Source organism: Vipera ursinii, assembly GCF_947247035.1.
Source record: "Vipera ursinii genome assembly, chromosome: Z".
Taxonomy (NCBI): domain Eukaryota; kingdom Metazoa; phylum Chordata; class Lepidosauria; order Squamata; family Viperidae; genus Vipera; species Vipera ursinii.
Genome location: NC_139517.1, coordinates 107,261,095 through 107,280,255, shown reverse-complemented (window position 1 = coordinate 107,280,255; position 19,161 = coordinate 107,261,095). Strand labels below are relative to the sequence as shown.

At 38.0% G+C, this 19,161-nt stretch overlaps 1 protein-coding gene across 4 annotated transcripts; it reads right to left on the bottom strand.

Annotated features, from left to right (window-relative positions):
* Positions 1-1,433: 1,433 nt before the first annotated feature.
* GTPBP10 (GTP binding protein 10) lies at positions 1,434-16,623 on the bottom strand. 4 transcript variants are annotated; one of them, XM_083376842.1, is made up of 11 exons: positions 16,518-16,598; positions 16,213-16,253; positions 14,292-14,485; positions 14,109-14,200; positions 10,909-11,053; positions 10,368-10,441; positions 8,017-8,069; positions 5,377-5,484; positions 4,549-4,626; positions 3,824-3,947; positions 1,434-2,694 (listed from the first exon to the last, which is right to left on the bottom strand). In XM_083376842.1, exons 3-11 carry the CDS (start codon positions 14,471-14,473, stop codon positions 2,492-2,494), a joined length of 1,059 nt encoding a protein of 352 aa, XP_083232968.1. In that variant the 5' UTR covers positions 14,474-14,485; positions 16,213-16,253; positions 16,518-16,598; the 3' UTR covers positions 1,434-2,491. The 4 variants fall into 4 exon arrangements, with proteins under 4 accessions (XP_083232968.1, XP_083232967.1, XP_083232966.1 ...); XM_083376841.1 differs by lacking the exon at positions 16,213-16,253 and having other exon boundaries at positions 16,518-16,623; XM_083376840.1 differs by lacking the exons at positions 16,213-16,253; positions 16,518-16,598 and adding an exon at positions 15,688-15,791.
* Positions 16,624-19,161: the final 2,538 nt, after the last annotated feature.

Here is a 19,161-nt window from a genome sequence, read left to right as displayed (position 1 = left end):
CAATGGGTGTTCTTGATTTTCAGCAACTATAATCAAAGGGATGCCAAGGGTAATAGTAGTAGTAGTAGTAGTAGTAGTAGTAGTAGTAAATAATAATAATAATAATAATAATAATAATAATAATAATAATAATAATAATAATAATAATAATAATAGAAGTTGGAAGGGACCTTGGAGGTCATCTAGTCCAACCCCCTGCTCAGGCAGGAAATCTATACCATTTCAGACAAATGGCTGTCCAGTCTCTTCTTAAAAACTTCCAGCAGGTTGTTGTTCCACTGGTTAATTGTCAGGTAGTTTCTCCTTAGTTCTAGGTTGCTTCTCTCTTTGATTAGTTTCCATCCATTGCTTCTTATCCTGTCTTCAGGCGCTTTGGAGAATAGCTTAACTCCCTCTTCTTTGTGGCAGCCTGAGATATTGGAACACTGCTATCATGTCACCCCTCACTCTTCTCTTCGTTAAACTAGACATACCCAATTCCAGCAACCTTTCCCTATATGTTTTAGCCTCCAGTCCCCCAATCATCTTTGTTGCTCGTCTCTGTACTCTTTCTAGAGTCTCAACATCTTTTTTACATCGTGGTGACCAAAACTGGATGCAGTATTCATCTGTTAATTTAATTCTTTTTAACTTTTGTATCGTTGTATTTTATTGTTGTTAGCCGCCCCGAGTCCTTCGGGAGATAGGGCGGCATGTAAGTCCCAAAAATAAATAAATAAATAAAATAAAGTGTTTCATTACCAAGGCATTATAAAGTGGTATTAATACTTCACATGATCTTGATTCTTTTCCTCTTAATGCAGCCTAGCACTGTGTTGGCTTTTTTGACAGCTGCAGCACTTTGCTGGCTCATATTTTTGCCAAAACGAATAAGTCTACAAGCCCTGGGCCCTCATTTTGCTCATCTCTGCCTTCACAGCGTTTACAGCATAACTAGATGGAAGTTTATTCAGAAGCTAGTTCTACTGGCTAGATAAAACCAACCGTTATGTCTAATGAGCTACAGATTATGGCAGGATGAGATGTTTACACCTATTGTGGCTTAATCAACTATTTTTACAATAAATTATAGTTTAGGATATATTAACCAGATGGCTTCTCTCTTTCTCCAATTTGGTCTCCACTCTCACCCGCCACTTCCAAGAATACTAATGGCAAGATAAACGTACAAACTCCATTACTGGTTCTTCATTTCTACAGACAATTCAGGAGAATGAGAGGCTGTTGATTGTCTCACAACCTTCACTGAATCATCCAGAAAACCTGTTTCCATAGGTTCTTAAGTAGTGTGTATCAACTTTCCTCTGGGACCCATGGAAGGCTTCCATCTACAGAACAAAAAAAATTGTAGTCCATCTTCCCAGGTAGTTAAAATTCTCCAGTGGGTCCAACATTATATTCTGAGCCTCAAATAATTTCACATCATGCTAATATTAGATTTTTGCCTTCATTCTTTATTAAATATAAGTGCAAAAGTAGTTACATGTATGAATTACTGAATGGTATTCTTTGGCTGAATCACGTCATATTAATCCGTTTGGCTGAATAAACCATAACTGGCTAGATTTGCATAATATAGCATCAGAATTATAGAGTTGGAAGGGACCTTTGAGGTCTTCTAGTTGAACCCCATGCTCAAGCAGGAGATCCTGTATCATTCTGGACAAATGGTTATCCTATCTCTTCTTAAAAATCTCCACAACTTCTGGAGGGAAGCTCCCCTGCTGATTTGATTGTTCTGACAGGAAATTTCTTATTTCTAAGTTGGATCTCTATTGTTAAGCTTTGATCTGTTACTTCTCGACTTGCTTTGGAGAATAGGTTGACTCCCCTTCTTCTACATGACAGTCTGTCAGATATTGGAAGATTGATATTATCTCACTCCTAATCCTTCTGTTTGTCAAATTAGACATTCCCATTTCCTGAAACCATTCATTGTAGTTTTTAGCTTCCAGTCCCCTAATCATGTTTGTTACTCTTCTTTGCACTCTTTCTAGTATTTTTTGTATCCCGTTGACCGAAACTGGACACAATAGTCCAAGTATGGTTTTACTAGTATAGTATAAAATGGTTCTAACACTGTACATGCTGAAAGATGTACCAGTGCAAGACTTTTTACAACTGCTACTAGAATGGCTATAAGTAATTTAAACATTTCTGCCCAAAACATTTCAGGAAATCACATGCAGCATTAGATGTCTGTAGTACAATCTGTTGTGTTCTCTCAAAATATTGTACTCTTCTTGAAGTCTTTCATGAAGAAAACTGAGCCCCAGGAACAATATATAAAATTACATATTTACATGTTTTAAAATTTATTCTACAAAGTACATGAGATGCGTAACTTTAAAATCTACATATGTTTTTACTATTTTACAAGAACAAAATACACATATTTATACTTAAAAAGAGAAGCAACCATAACTATGCATTAATTCAGTTACAAGCAGAGTTACAAAAATTGATGTATTGGTTTAATTGGAAAATGTTGCTATATTTTTGAGAGATGTAATGCACTGAGTTGCTCCCTCTGATAACTTTCAATCTTTTCTTCAGCTTCTTGATCTATTATTTTTCTTAAGCATGTAATCAGCTGCTCAGTTCCTTCGCCAGTAAGTGCAGATATGGGAATGATTTCCCTGAATTTGACAATGACCTCAGGAATCATCTTTTGTGGAAGCAAGTGTAAATAATCTGAAAGGAAGAAAATATGTCATAAATAATTAGGTTGTACAAAGTTGCTGCAAAATGTCTTAACAAAGGAAAAGAAGATGCAAAGTAAAATGATGCAATGCTTCTAACATTTCCTTATTTGAGGGAAGAGGGTAATTTTATTCTTTTTAATATGTTTCAATTCTAAGAAAAAAGAATAGAAAAAAGGCCAATGTATGATTGTTAATATATATTTGTTTTTGATGATGGTTCAAGACAATAATTCAAGTTGAAATTGGGATAACTACATCTCTACCCGTTAGTAAAGGCCTTGTCTGTTCATTATTATGCAGATAGAAATATTTTTGGTGTTTTATCTTCTTGAACCACAATTATTATTTAAGCACTAGAAATCTTGCTATGAATTTTTGATTTATTAGATAAGCCATAATTCCCACAATTATTAATCATTGTTGATATTTATTTATTTATTTATTTATTTATTTATTTATTTATTTATTTATTTATTTTATTACATTTATATACCGCCCTTTCCCTGAGGACTCAGGGCGGTTTACAGGGAATTAAAAACCAAAAAATACAAAAGTTAAAACCAGTTTTAAAAAGATTAAATTTAACCCTGTGCAACTAAAACCCCAATTAAAATAAATTAATCCTCAGCCTGGGCCAGAGAGCTCGAAGAGCCAGGTCTTCAGGCCCCGGCGGAATGAACGGAGGTCGGGGGCAATCCTCAGCTCCACTGGCAGCTGGTTCCAGAGGGCAGGCGCCCCCACTGAGAAGGCCCTATCCCTGGGTGTTACTTGCCGACAATCTCTTACCGGTGGGACCCTGAGCAGACCCTCCCTGTGGGAGCGCACTGGACGAAGGGCACTTGATGCTGGCAGCAGGTGTTCCCTCAAGTACCCCGGACCCAAGCCATGTAGGGCTTTATAGGTAATGACCTTGAATTTCACCCGGAGGGCAACCGGAAGCCAATGCAGCTCACGGAGTAGAGGTGTTACATGGGAGTATCGGGAGACCCCCATTACAACTCGCGCGGCCGCATTCTGCACCAGTTGAAGCCTCCGAGTGGTCCTCAAGGGCAGCCCCATTTTATATCCAAAAGATACAAGTATTCATTTTAAAAGGAACTGGTTAAAATGAATCTTACTTTGAGGTTTCTGTAGTTGTTCCATTAACTTTTCAAAATTTTCTTTGGCATTAGGCAAATCCATTTTATTCACAGCAAGCAATGCAGATTTACTTTGAAGTTCCTCTTTATACAGTTCCAGCTCCTTCAAATATAATTTGCATACACTTTTTTGAAAATATTTGGCTACTAAGCAATTCAGTATTACTTAACATACATAACATAAACATGGTACAATATAATGTTAAGGCAGTTGTATAACTATATTTTCTAGTTCACCCGCTGAGTATGAAACTTTAGTTTTATTACTGGCAGTGAAAGACACTCCTAAATAAAACATTAAAAAAGTCTTCTGTTCATAATTCTAGGTGTATACAGGGTAGCATGGAGATTAAGTTGACAAGATTCAGACACAACTAAATGTGAATATGGTGATGGTATATTTTTGAAACCTGGCTAGACAATTGTTACACTCTGACTTAGAGGCCAGATCTGAAATCTACTGCCAATAGAAAACAATATTCTTATCTATATTGAAATAAAACATGTTAAACTGTTCCTTCCAGGAACAATTGGCTCAACATCTTTATTGTCACCCTTCCCTAGAAATACCAAGGAGAAACTTCCAGACATATAATACTACTGAAACTCAATATTATAATTTTAAGAGACTTATTATGCAAATAAATATTTCATCATGAAACTATATATAGTTTGTTACAACATAAAAGGGACAGTAATTTTACCTTAGCTAGTAACATTATAGTTTCAAATGCCGTCCTGAATGGTTTATGAGAAGAAAGTTGGAACCCAGACACATCAATCTAAATTTAAAAAAATAAATATTTTCACACACGTGGTGGTGAAAGTGAAAAGAGTTAATAAGGTGGTTATTTATTTATATACAAAGCACAGTTTCAGAAAATAGTACTTTAATGTTTCTAAATGATTTCTAAATTACTGAACACATTAAATAATTTAGATATTTTTCTGTGTTCCATTAAAGCTGCACACATCTTTTTATAGAAACTTTACATAATTGGCTGTTATCCTATTCTGGATCTAATAGAAATTGTACCACGAGTGTTCACTAAGTTACCCAAAAATTTCAGTACCAATTATTCCTTTGCTACGTAAACTGATTGCTTAGTAGCATTTAGATGGACAATCTAGGAGACTCCAAACTTTAATTTCAAAAGTGAATTGCCATAAATGTTAAAGAATTCATACTTGGAAATATAATATTATGGTTTGCCAAAATTATGGGAGTTTTGGTTTTGGCTAAGATATTGCATTAACTCAACAAATTATGGTTTAATAAAAAATAGTTAACTGATTAACATGGCGTGAACCATCTAATATACTCTGCATATAAGCTGACCATTTTTTAAATCAAAATACCATAAAATATACCACTTATGAATAAGCTGGTCTGCATTTTTTATGGTACTTTGTTTAAAATCTGAGGATCTGTTTATCCATGAGTTGGCTTATATACAAATTTATACACAAACACACAATTCATATGTTGGCCAAAGTAAGCATGAAAATGCTGACAAAGAATATATTCTTACAACAAAGAGAAGTTGTTTAGTTCTTTCCACATGCTTCAAAAACTTATGACCTCTTCCTTTATTTGCATGGGCACCTTCTATTAATCCTGGAAGATCAGCTACTGTTATCTAAAGAGAAAAAAAAATCTTTTTAAAATGGTTTGGGCCTGTTGAATTCACTTAAGGGGATACCAAAATCATTAGGAAGCTAGTAGTTTCATGTGGTAATTCTGCACCCCCAAATAACAAGTTAAAAACAGCATATGTATATAAAAATATAGTTTTAAAATCTTAACCTGTGGAGTTTAAATATTTTAATATTTAAATTATTTTTCTTCTTGGTTTATAACTTGTAAGCTGCCTAGAGTTACCTTATAGGGGAAATCAGCAGCATAAACATTTACCAAATAAATACATGTGGACAAATAAATGAATACATATACATTGCTTCTACTTTTTTCCCCCTACATTCAACTTTGTAAAACTAAATACTTCCTTTTTAAATCACTTTTGGAAAGTGCATGTTAATCTTATATTACTGAATACTTAAAAAACCAAACTGGTCTACAAGAAAAATCAAATAAGAATAGAATAGAGGCATGGCAAGACAAATTACTGCATGCCCAATACATTAAAAAACTACCAGGCAAAGAAGATAATAACAAGACCTGGCAATGGCTAAGAATAGAAAAGTTGAAGAAAGAGACCGAGAGATGAATTCTGGCTGCACAAGACCAGGCCTTAGGAACAAATGCATAAAAAGCCATAACTGAAAATTATTTTTTTTTTATCATTCATGGTCTTCCAATGTATACTGACATTTTGCCTAGATTAAAATAAAACACAATAAAATGTGAATGTTAAAAAGTTCTATATTCAGATACCAGTGTCCAGGCCATGTAACCATTCAAGGGCAGCATCGTTTATAGGAAAAAATCAGATACTCGACCGGTATGTGCCCTCAGCTTATAGCTGGTCACAGTGTGAACTACAGTTTGACATGGGACCACACAGTCACACTGAGGGGAGGATACTATGCCTCATTTATACAGTGAGTCCCGGCAGACAATGTGTGAGGTGCAAATCCTATTCAGAATTGTCCATGGCTGAAATGGTAGTTCAAAGCTTAGCATCTATTTTGTGTGGTCATTTATATGTCTTCCTAAGTCTGGACATTCAGCAACCCATTTGGCTTTTTCCACTGGGAATCAATGTTGAAGTTGTTGGGCAGGTGTTGTGCATGTGCCAGTGGGGGCTTCCTAGATTTGAGCCTTCAGGCTGATAAATAAGAAAGGTCAGTGTATACTGACAGGAGTGATTTGCTCAGAATTTTTCTCTATTCTCAATTCTTACAGACAGCAAATGCTACATCTGCAAATAAACTGAAGAAACAGCAGACCACCTATTTAGCTGCTGCAGGCTGACTACAAACCATGGCATAACAAAGTAGCAACAATGGTGTATTGGACTATCTGCAGGGAATATCATTTGCCTGAAAGCAATAACGGATGGGACCACAAAATAGACAAAACAATAGGAAATTAAGAATCTAAAGTGCTCTGGGACTTTAGAATTCAAACAAGCATCTGCTGTACAATGCCCAGACCTAACAATTGTTGATAATTCACAAAACAAGTATATAGAGACGGAATGGGTCAAGAGAAAGAAAAAAACTAAGGAGATGTGGTTGGATGGAGTTGATGAAACCTTCGTAAACGCAGAGGTGAGAATTTTCTTTAAAAAGAAACATATGTAACAGGGCATTTTAAGCAAATATTTTAAAGAAATAAATATTGAGATGTGTTGGGATTGTGTTACTTCCTTTCTTATCTCGTCTTTAATTCTTTTGTATATTATTCCTTACTCATTAATGCTCATTTTGAAAGAAATTAGTATAATGGACAAGTACATATGGCTATTCATCATGAGCACATATTACTAAAACTATCAAACTTTATATCAAAGTCTATCTAGCCCAACTTTCTACCACCTCTGCTACTCCTTACTGAAGAACTTGAGAAGAACAATGCTACTGCAATTATGTCCTACTTGTGGAATGCCTGTATCAAATAACCACTAAGAGAATTGAATCTCAGACTAAATGGTCCTTTAGTGTAATGCATCCAGATGCTGCCAATGTTCATGAATATTTACTAAACTTGAAGTCTGTATCTGTGGAGCACATGAAGAGGCAATTTGAGTCATAAAGTCAGAGATGCAATAATTAACCTACTAGAAAGTTCAGAATAAATACTTCATTTCTTTATTTAGATGTTACCCGGTGATATACTGATCCAGCTGAAAAAAAATAGGAAATCAGTACGATAGAAAAATAGTAGATTCTTTACTAAAATACTGATGATATTAACATTTTTTTCAAAACAATAGTTTTGTAATAGGAGTTTTGCTCTGGACTATGTAGGTAATCAGACAATGTTGTGGTCTGCAGACCTGAGATTAATAAAAAATAGATTAACATGGCCACACATCAAGGATTTCATATGCTTTAATTAGGGAACTGGGACACTCACATGAAATATGCACTGCCCTTACAAATATCTTGGCAGCATTCTTTCAGTTATAAGCAAGTAAGATCTCCTTACATTGCCAAAAATGAATTTCCACAATATATTTTATATAATAACTATATTAGAAACTAACCTGCTTGTGATCAGGATACATCACAGTTCCAATTTCAGGAGATAGTGTTGTGACTGTGGAAAACGGGAAATAAGTCAAATGTGGTATAAAGGATTTTCAAAATTTACCCCTGGATTAAATTTATCTGTTCAGTGCGTAAGAGAAGTTCCCTGAAGATGGGCTTCAGCATGAAAGTTCAAAAGACTAAACCTCTGGCCCGGGTGACTGACTCAGATTGGATCCTGCAACATTATCCTGGGACCCATATATTTAATTTCACTCCTGCATGCATGTATAGGTTCAGCATCACGCTTAAGTCAAAAACATACCCACCCAATTTAGATTTAGAATGGTATGTATATTTAGTATTATATTTAATACTAAATCAGGACTTGTGTAGAGTCTATTGAACATTCAGAGTTACCTTCCAAACAATGTAAGCTTGACTTGTTTCATCCATTTGTTGTGATTTGCTTTCTTCCCTTTTTTTTCCAAGTTCCAGGGAGAAATGGGCACAGCACCCATTATGGAGGTAAAGCAGGTCACCCTGTGACCAAGCCAATTTTACAATCTTTTTTTGTGGCAGTTATCGCTTTTAATAAGGAAATCCACTGTCCTCTATGTCATTTTTGCTGAAACCTGGAAGTAAATGCTGGGTTTTGGCAAAAACATAATAAATCATGGTCATGTGACTGTGGTATTCAACAAATGTTAATGAAATGCAGGGCAGCTGTGAAGCCACCCAAAATGGAATCACATAACTGTCCTGGGAGGGGAAGGAGCTGCTGGTACCTCAGAACCAGGCCATAGGTACCTTTGGGGGGGGTGTAATCCATTGTAATTTCAAATGGTTGCCAAGTGTCTGTTTTGTAAATTGAGGACTACCGTATACATCATGTGAACCAAAAACAATGGATACCATGGAGTATGGAGAAAGCAAGGGAGTTCCAGAAAAATCTCTACTTCTGCTTCATTTACTACACAAGAGCCTTTGATTGTATGGATCAGAACAAAGCCGTTGACTGAATGGATCACAACAATCATAAAGAGAAGGGAGTACCAGATTACTTACCTGTCGCCTATATGTGGGTCAAGAAGCAACAGTTAGAACTAGACATGGAACAACCAATTAGTTCAAAATAGGGAAAGAAGCATGAGAAGAGTGTATTGTTTCCCTGATTCTTTAACTTATCATGAGAAATGCCAGGTTGGATGAATCACAAGCCAGAATTAACATTGCTGGGAGAAACAGCAACAACCCCAGATATGCAGATACCACTATAATGGCTGACAATGTACTAAAGAATCTTGATGGGGATGAAAGAAGAGAGTCAAAAGTTGGCTTGAAACTCAACATTAAAAAACTAAGACCATGGCATCTGGTCCCATCCCTTCCTGACAAAAAAGAAGAAATGGAAACAGTGACAGATTTTATCTTCTTGGGCTCCAAGATTATTGCAGAGAGTGACTGCATTCAGGAAATTAAGACACTTTATTCTCCAGAGGAAAGCTATGGCATAGGTCCAGGCTACCTGATGAACTGTCTCATCCTGCTAGGATGACCCCGTCTGGCTCTTGCTGGCAGAGGGCCTACTACAAATCCCATGGTCTCTTCTCTTTGGAACATCCTACCTTCTAGGGCAGGGGTGTCAAACTCAATTTCATTGACGGCCGCATCAGCATTGCGGTTGCCTTCAGGGGGCCGGGTGGCCGTGGCCAGGGTGGGCATGGCCTACTGGGTGGGCGTGGCTAGCTCTACATCGTTCGCATTAAGGGTGCCTATGGAGGCCTGGGCAGGAGTGGGACAGATCTGAGGGTCTCTGGGCCAGGGCCAAGGCAGTGGGGGCCGTTCCCTCTGTTTCCAGGATGGCTTCGTGGGCCACATGAAACCACTTCGCAGGCCGGATCTGGCCCCCAGGCATTGTGTTTGACATGGCTGTTCTAGGGTAAGATCTGACCCCCACCCCTGCAACTTCCATAGGACCCTGAAGAACTGGCTGTGCTGGAGCTGGCTGCTAGATTGTTCACAGACTCCATTCCCCCCCTCCCCCATTGCTCTCTGCTCTTCACCTGTCCATCTTTTTGATTATCATATTGTTTTGATTATATTATATTGTTTTCTTTTTATTGTTGTTTTATTGTTTTATTGTTCTATTGTTTTACTTGTTTTGTTTACACTCTTTTCATTTCTTTGTTTTTATTGTTGTAAGCCATCTAGAGAAGGCCCATGGTGAGATAGGTAAAAAATAAATTTAATAAGTAAGTTAATATAAATAAGTAGGAAAGAAAGAAAGAAAGAAAGAAAGAAAGAAAGAAAGAAAGAAAGAAAGAAAGAAAGAAAGAAAGAAAGAAAAAGAAAAAAAGTTACTTACAAGCATAATCTGCAATTTGAGGTTTGGCATGAGAAATCTTAGTTAATAAAGAGGACTTTCCTGCATTTGGAAATCTAGAACAATGAGAATTGAGAAAATTACCACTTAATGTTATTATAGAACTTTTACATACAATAGAACACAGTTGTTGAATTGCAAATGAAAAAAAAATAAAGTAAATATTTTCTAATAATGAATGGAAATGTCTTATAGGAATGAAGAAAAAAGATTCAATTTTAAGCCAAGCAAGTATATTTTCCTGACTTCCCTTCTGCAATCCAAATCTACAAAATCTTTTCAGGGTTAGCACAAAAGTACAGATTTCAAGCCTTTCTCTATTGTTTCAGAACAATAGAGAAAGGCTTGAAATCTGTACTTTTGTGCAAATCCTGAAAAGATTGTAACTACACAGAAATAGGGAGCAAGTGGAAACATTCTAGCATCTGGAGGTAAATGAACGGTTGTTAAGTCAATCCAGTACAAAGGAAATTACTTTAATTACTGAGATTTTAGAATATAATTTTCAAGATCAATAACTTACCCAATTAAACCAACATCTGCAATAAGTTTTAGATCAAGATGTATCATGTGAACCTGACCTTTGGTAGGCAAGAAATTTGTTACTGGACATCCACCAATACCTCCGTGTGCTACCAATAATCTTTCTCCTACTGTGTCAAGTTTACCTAAATATAAATATTAAGTGTCAGGAAATTTTTTGCATTGTTGGCATAGAACTTATTTTAACAGGAATTTTTCAACAACATGGAAAATAATTTTATCAATCATCTATCTATAAATCATCAGTTAGTGAACACATTGAATAGAAAATATATAGTACAAAAGGGTTCTATGAATGAATGTACATTCCAAAGACTTACGAAAACTTTCACATTAACTCTGAATAATCTGAGATTATCACGTAATATCAGGGGTAAAGGCTTTTGCCAGAAGAACTTTATATCTATGTCCCTATAATAATCAGGAGTCAGGCTCAATATGATAGTAACTCAATGTTTACATTCCACTGAGCTGAAAATAAAATATAATTTACAAATAAAGGTGGAAATAAATTAACAAATATATGCTAGAGCAGAGTTCCCCAATCTTTCTGGCTTTGTGGACCAAGGGGGGGGGCAGAGGAGGGGATGGTTCTGCGTAAGCAGTGGGCAAGTGCACATGTAGCTCAATTCATGCAAATGGAGTGCATGTACACGTGCTCGCCTGCTGCTCATGCAAGTAGGATACATGCACACACATGTGCTCGCCTGCCACTTTTGCAGTCCAGTTCTGAACGGCTCTAGGCCCGGCAGTAAGCTGTGGGCCGGAGGTTGGGGATCCCTGTACTAGTGTGACAAGGCTGGTCTGTTCCCTGTCACAAGATAGTTTTGACCTCACACAACTTTTTCGTAGCTATAATCATTCCCAGCATATTGTCCAAGATGTTATAAGAATTGTAATTTTAAGAATGATGCCTAAACTTATTTTTCTTCCCTTCTATTCTTTATTTATATTTCATATCCTTTAGATTCTAAGCATCAATATTTGTTCTAGTACAGGGCTTTTCAACCTTTTCACCCACTGTACCACTTTTAGGATAAGGCTCTATCCAAGTACCACCAGTTGCCCAGCAAGGTGTAAAAAACTTGACCAAAAAAAAGGGGGAAAAATGATAAAAGTACAGGTAGTCCTCGACTAACAATTCGCTTAGTGACAATTCGAAGTTACAACGGCACTTATGACCATTTTTCACACTTATGACTATTGCAGCATCCCCAGGGTCATGTGATTTACATTCGGATGCTTGGCAACTGATTCATACTTATGACGTTCAGTGTCCCAGGGTCATGTCATCACCTTTTGCAACTTTTTGACTAGCGAAGTCAATGGCGGGGGGGGGCATAGCCAGCTCATCACTCAGGTTGCAGGGTGCCTGTGGGGGGGAAATCCGTGGGTCTCTGGTAGAAGGGGGTGGGACTGGGGTGGGTGTCTTCCTTCCTTCCCTCTCTCCCATTGTTCCTTCCTTTCTTCCTTCCTTCCTTTCTTCCTCTCACCCTTTCCTTTCTTTTTTCCCTACTCGCTCTTCTTCCTTGCTTTCTCTCACATTTCTCTCTTCCCTTCCCTTTTCTTCCCTTCCCTTTTTCATCTATTTATTTCTTTTCCTTCCTTTCCCCATCCATGTACTTTCCCTTTCCCTCCCTCCCCATTTGGTCAGCTGATAAAATTGTCTGACAGATCCTTTACTACCTGGCAGGTAGAGACTCGGGGCTGCTCCTCTTTTTGATCCTGGCTGGGAAAAGGTGGTGTGTGTGTGTGTGTGTGTGAGAGAGAGAGAGGGGGGGGAGAGGGAGAGAGAGAGAGGAAAACAGATGGGACTCGGGTACAGGATGCGTCTTCCAACTATGGAGAGCCCCATTTTCCCCAGCACATTGCTCCTGGCCTTATTCGCAGGAGAGGAAGGCCGCCTGCTGCACTGCCTCGGGACCCTTCGGCTGTGAGCCCCGCTGGCCATGTCACTGACGGAGCTCTACAGGGGACCACTGGTGAGGAGAATGGGGAAAAGGCAGTGAGCCTGGAGCCAGCCCGTTCTGGAGGGCTCCCAGCATTCCGCTGGCTTCCTGGAGGCAACTCCAGCTGGTGAAGACAGCAGGAGGGGGGCAGCGAGTGGATGCCAGAAGCCCTCCGGAGTAGTCAGGGCTGGTTCCAGGCTCACCACCTTTCCCCCATTCTTCTCACCAGCTGGAGTCGCCGCCAGAGAGCCAGCAGTCCGCCAGGAGTTCTCTGCGGAGGGTGCAGGATGATCCGGCATCACACTGTGGGGAGGGGAATCCCAGTGGTGTGATCGTGGCTGCAGGCATGGTGGAGACCCCGCAAAAACCCCACAAAAACCCCACTCAAGCGTTTGGGAGGAAAGGTGGGGTTCCTTCCCGTCTTTCGGCGAGCGCAAAAAACGTCTGGATGGAACAAGCCTAGTCAGGTTCTGCCGGGACCCCCCCTGCCCAGATGCCCTCACCACCTCCAAGCATTTTTTTACTAACCAGCTTTCAGGTGCATTCCGTTTCTCTGCTTCTCTGCCTTCGCCATGGGACTATTGGTAAAAAAGAAAAAAAGTTCCATGACTTTCTAACTTCTCGCGAGATTAGGAAGTCTCATGGAACTATTTTTGCCCCACAAACACGCGGCTGAGAAGCGAATGGAGAAACAGAATGCAGCTGAAAGCAGGTTAATAAACGCTTTTTACTTTTTTTACTTATTTTTTTTACAGTGCTGTTCAACTACACGTACCACCAGCCATGTGCTCGTGTACCACTAGTGGTACGTGTACCACTAGTTGAAAAGCCCTGATTCTAGTAACTATTTGTGAAAGCTATTTCAGTGCTGATTTTGCTGAAAAGCAAAATAATCATACTTTAAATAAAAAAGAAAATTAAACAGATTCTGAAAATTATTATTTTCCGTTTCTAAATCTCTCTCTCTCTCTCTCTCTCTCACACACACACACACACACACACACACACACACGTACATATACATACACACACACATACACCAAGCCATTATTTACTGCAGAAAAAAACATTTAACTGAGCTTCAGTTTTCAAAATGTTATTGGAAAGTTGGGAATCGTAATTTTATCCAGCAGTATTAACAAAAAATGGCATGAAGAAAAATCAAACTAGATATCCAAGCTACTTTTATATTCAACATAGTAATAAAGATAAGAGTAATGAAGATCCTTACCAAGCTGTTTCCCATCATCTGTAGTAACAAATATTCCTGGGGGTACATTTACTTCACAGTCTTTTCCTTTATTTCCTTTCAGTGCAGCAATACTTGGAAGACCAAAAAATAAACATTACATGACTGTTTTCTAGGACAGGACTGAGAACTACAGGCATTCTCAGTCAATAAAAAAGAACTCACCTACTGTTGGTTCCTGCTTCTGCCACAAACCGCTTCTTTGGATATTTATCTTTCATTTTCTTCAAGGTCATTTTTTCATCTGCTATTAGCCAGACATCACCGCCTTTTCCTCCAACGCCACCTAAATTAGCATGACCCATTCCACCAGTTCCACCTTTCACATAGATCCTTAGGTCATCCATAAATCTGCCATACTGAAAAAAATTAATACATGAAACATGTGTACTTCAACCCAACAGAAAATTGCAACATATCATAAAAAGAGATGTACTGAAACACAGGTGATCTATTAGTATGACTTCCTTTACCTTAAATAAAACTCTTCATATTATAATATAAGCCACAATATTTCTTGTTTGATGTTGCTAATTTTATTTATTTTCCGTAGGAACACAAAAGGCACTTTTCTGGAAGATGACACTTCACTATTTCAGTGAAGACAAAATAGTTGTTGGGTTTATAAATTTTATTAAGGCATGGTTTCTTTAGTATGGCTTATCAAATACTATCAGATATTAGTGGGTTTGTGCTAAATCGTGATTTTCAAACCACAACATATGTATTCACTATTTGTGAAAGCTATCTCATTGCTGACTTTCTTGAAAAGCAAAATAAGAAAGTTTTCAATAAATAGAAAGTTAAACAGGTTCTGAAAAGTATTAATTATATTCTCTTCCTAAATCTGAACAACTATATTCCAATGTGATCTATGCAACGGCAATCAAATATTAAGTTTATGATATTGCATTGAATACAAATGTGGTTTGTAAAACATGGTTTAGCACAAACTCACTAGTAATATCTTATTTGATAAACGATAGGCAAGGAAACCTCTCCTTAATAAAATTTATAAATCCAACCATTATTTTGTCTTCATTAAAACAGTAAAATGCTATTGTTAAAAACAGTGCTTTATTTGTTCCTAAAGAAAATAAAATTAGCACCTTAAAACTCAGCATAAATCAAAGTTTCTTGGATTAGAACATTAATTAACTGAATGAATCTCTAGTTCTATAAAAAATTACGCCATAGTAAATCCTATATATATGGGACACGGTGGCTCAGTGGGTTAGGACGCTGAGCTTGTCGATCAGAAGGTTGGCAGTTTGGCGGGTCGAATCCTGAGTGCTGCATAACAGAGTGAGCGCGTTACTCATCCCAGCTTCTGCCAACCTAGCAGTTCGAAAGCACGTAAAAATGCAAGTAGAAAAATAGGGACCACTACGGTGGGAAGGTAACAGAGTTCCGTGTGCCTCTGGCGTCTAGTCATGCCGGCCACGACCACAGAGACGTCCTCGGACTAGCACTGGCTCTTCGGCTTTGAAACGGAGATGAGCACCGGCCCCTAGAGTTGGAAACAACTAGCATGCATGTGCGGGGGAACCTTTACCTTTACCTTTTTAAATCCTATATAGTGAATTTCTTCTTGTGGAACTATTTCCTGAGTTAAACATCTTGCCATAAATTGATAGTATTAAGACTCACATCCCAACAATAAGCATAATTGTAGAAACATACATTTCCTATTTTTATAATTTAATAGACAAAAACTCAATTGGTTTTCTTTAACTTAGCTCTTCATTGCCAAGATATGCCTAATTGGCCCAACACATTCATTATGAGGTAATAGAACAATTTAAGCAAACTACCACTTTTATAAATTCATCCATATTGAACCATAAACTGACCATAAGGACTAAATTCTGTTCAGTAAACAAAATACATTGTGCGTTGAGGCCAGTTTGTGCCTCAAACCACTCTAGGAACATATGCAAAGCCAGTTTCTTAAACTTTTTTTTGGGGGGGGGGGAAACCTCTTCCTGCTTACAAAGGACTCTGCATATCAACATTTGTTTAATGGGAGGTTAACATATAATTTTTCAACATGCAAATAATTGCAAATAATTTCAATTTCACGAACCCGTAAGAAGGTCTTGGGGCACTCCCAAGAACTCCTAGGACCTGGGACATTTGGGAAAAAAAATACTGCCCTAAGAGAAACATCTCCACCAAACCAAGTGTTTTTCCGCACTTGCTTTTCCCTTCAAATCCAAAGTCCCAACCAACGAGGGGAATATCTAAGAGGGTAGGAGCGCAAGAGCATCACATCCAGACCGTATCAACTTGGGAAATCGTTCCATGATCTGGAAAACCCTGGGCATCTTCCTCTTTCCCCCAGGGCTACAAGCTATGGGGAAAGGGGGATCACTTTAAGATCTCACTAACCTGCCTGACTAAGAGAGTGCGGCTAAGCCACACCATACTACCCGCCAATAAGTTTAAGCAAGTCCGCCGCGGCTTCCGCGATGGGTTAGATTCCAGCCCAGAAGGACGCAGGTTGATGACGTCAAATGACGGGCCACTTCCACTTCGGAAGCCATAACGGAAGTTGGGGGAGGGCTGGTCTTGTGGGACGTGACCGGGGTTAAGGGAGCGGCAATGGATGCTTTGTGCATCGTTGGTTTGATGAGGATGTTCCTGAAATTGCGAAGGATGAAGCAACACGTGCCAGTTTCGACGTCATTCCAACGGATTAATTCGCTGGCCTTTGCAGCTTTCTCCATAGCTACGCTTCTCCCTTTGTGTGGCTATGAGCCAGAATGCGGCGGTACAGGGAGCTTAATCCTTTCCCGGAAACTGGCTGGGAAGTTCATGTTTGTTGAATCACAGATCCGGAATACGCCGCTTTCCGGGCGACTGAATGAATCTTTCCCTTCCGTAGCATCTTAAATAATAAAAAGCACCGAAAGTTAGTGGCTGTGCCCTTGAGACACCCTCGAAATTAAGCAAATGCGTTTTTACCTAGCGTGTTTTCTGAACAAAGCCAACGTGGGCAGCTGAGAGGTTAACTACATGCAATGCTAGGATCCTAGGTTTATTGTAAAAAAATAAATCACGGGGAGCGTCTTTTGAGCTGAGCCGACAAGAGTTGGAGCTCATTTCATCTGTGCCACAGCTTTTTTATATATACACAAGGATGCACAAGAGAGAAAATGCATGCAGTGAAGTAATATGCCGAAAGTACAGATAGCAGGAATCATAAAAGCTTGAATATATAGGTGCAGCAACATTTCACACTATTGCTGTTTGTGTGATTACACATTTTGGTTTCCATATAATCATCATTTTGTATAGACGGTTGATATCCCATTGAAGATATTATGTGTGTAAAGGTTTTCCTAATTGAATGTCCTCTAAGCAAGTCAGAGAATAAAACTTGAGCCCTGAGTTTTGGCACAGCAGGTTTTTAGAATTATAAATACATGCCATTGTTCACTACAGGACTTCCAATAAGAATAAAAACTAGGAGTTTCTCTGATTTTACTAACATTATTTTTACTGACAATAATTCCTGAAAGCTGAGATGTCTTTGTTTAAGAATCCAGGCTTCTTTTCTTTCTTCTTGATTGCATTCTGATCAATGGTCCATCCAATCATCACAGACTCAAGTACCAGTTGCCTTCCAATAAATTTTTATATTTGGGAATCTGCAAAATCATTCATCAGATATAATTAAAAGGTAATTGTACCACTTTACACAAGAGCATCACTCGATTGTTCCAAAGACTTATTTGATTTATTCTCTTAAATATTTTTCCTCCTCTGAAAACCTGAAAGCTACCTCCCCAAAGATAGTTATATATCTCTTACTTTATCATAAAGTAACTGATAGAAGTCATTACCACTGGTAATCCAAACCATATGCTTTCCTCTTATGCTTAACATTATATTCATACAAGTTAATCCATACAGCAAAGACATGATGTAAAATTTGTCTTTTCATTTTTGGAAAGAGATCTCATAATGTTTGGCTAGGGCAGAATTTGGGGATTAACATCCTTGCCTCACTGAATAGAAAAAGAGCTTCCAAATGTTATAATACTGATGCACTTATTTTAAAAATAGACATTACCATCTCAAAAGTGGGCATATAGAATCATTGTACCCAAGATCTAAAATTACTTATATTCACAAAGCTTGTTATCCTATTGTTTTTCTTGCTCCAAAGTAGCTCCCTGTGAGCCTTTGAGGTTTTTTTCAATATGGATGTTTTATGTCCCAAGATAAACCTAAATACAGTTTTTGGCTTGTTTTGGGAGGGTTTGCCTTCAAGTCTATAGTGATTTCTGGCAACTGCTTAAACTAGTTTTATTGGCAAATATTTTTTGCAGAAGTGTTTGCCATTGACTTCTTTCTAGGGCTGAAAGACAGTGACTGACCTGAGGTCACCCAGCTGGATTTGTGCCCAAAGCTGGATTAGAACCCCAAGTCTTCCAGTAACTAGCCTGGTGGCTTAACCCCTACACCAAAATAGTTCCTTTTATTGTTGCAGGCAGACTCCAGTCATCAAACAATCCTGCAACAGAAACCTTTGTGAATCAAAACAATAATACCAGCTATAAGGAGATTGCTTTCATCCTACAGTATTTAACTGATTTTAACAAGCGAAAAAATATGTTCTGTTGTTTTTCTAAAACCATATGAAAATTATATTCAAGGTACTTGAAGAGCTGCAATCTTGTAGGCTCTGTTAAGGACAGCAGGACATAATTCAGAGCAGGCAGATATAGGACTGCACTGTTGGTATTCATTCTTACCTGCTTGTCAATGATTACTTTTTCTGACAGAGTAAGAGCTATCTTGCAAACTCTTATCTAATCTGTTCTGAATAATGACCATCAGGTGTTCACTGTATTGGAGGTATTTAACTCTGAATGCAAAGAAGTCTTTCCTTTGCTGAGATGTCAGTAGTTATATCCCATAAGAAAGAAAAAGATTTAAAATAAGAGTGGATATATCTTAATCATTACTGGATAGATTTTTTTCATCCACAGAAATGTTGCGTTAGTTACATTTTTACTTATTTATT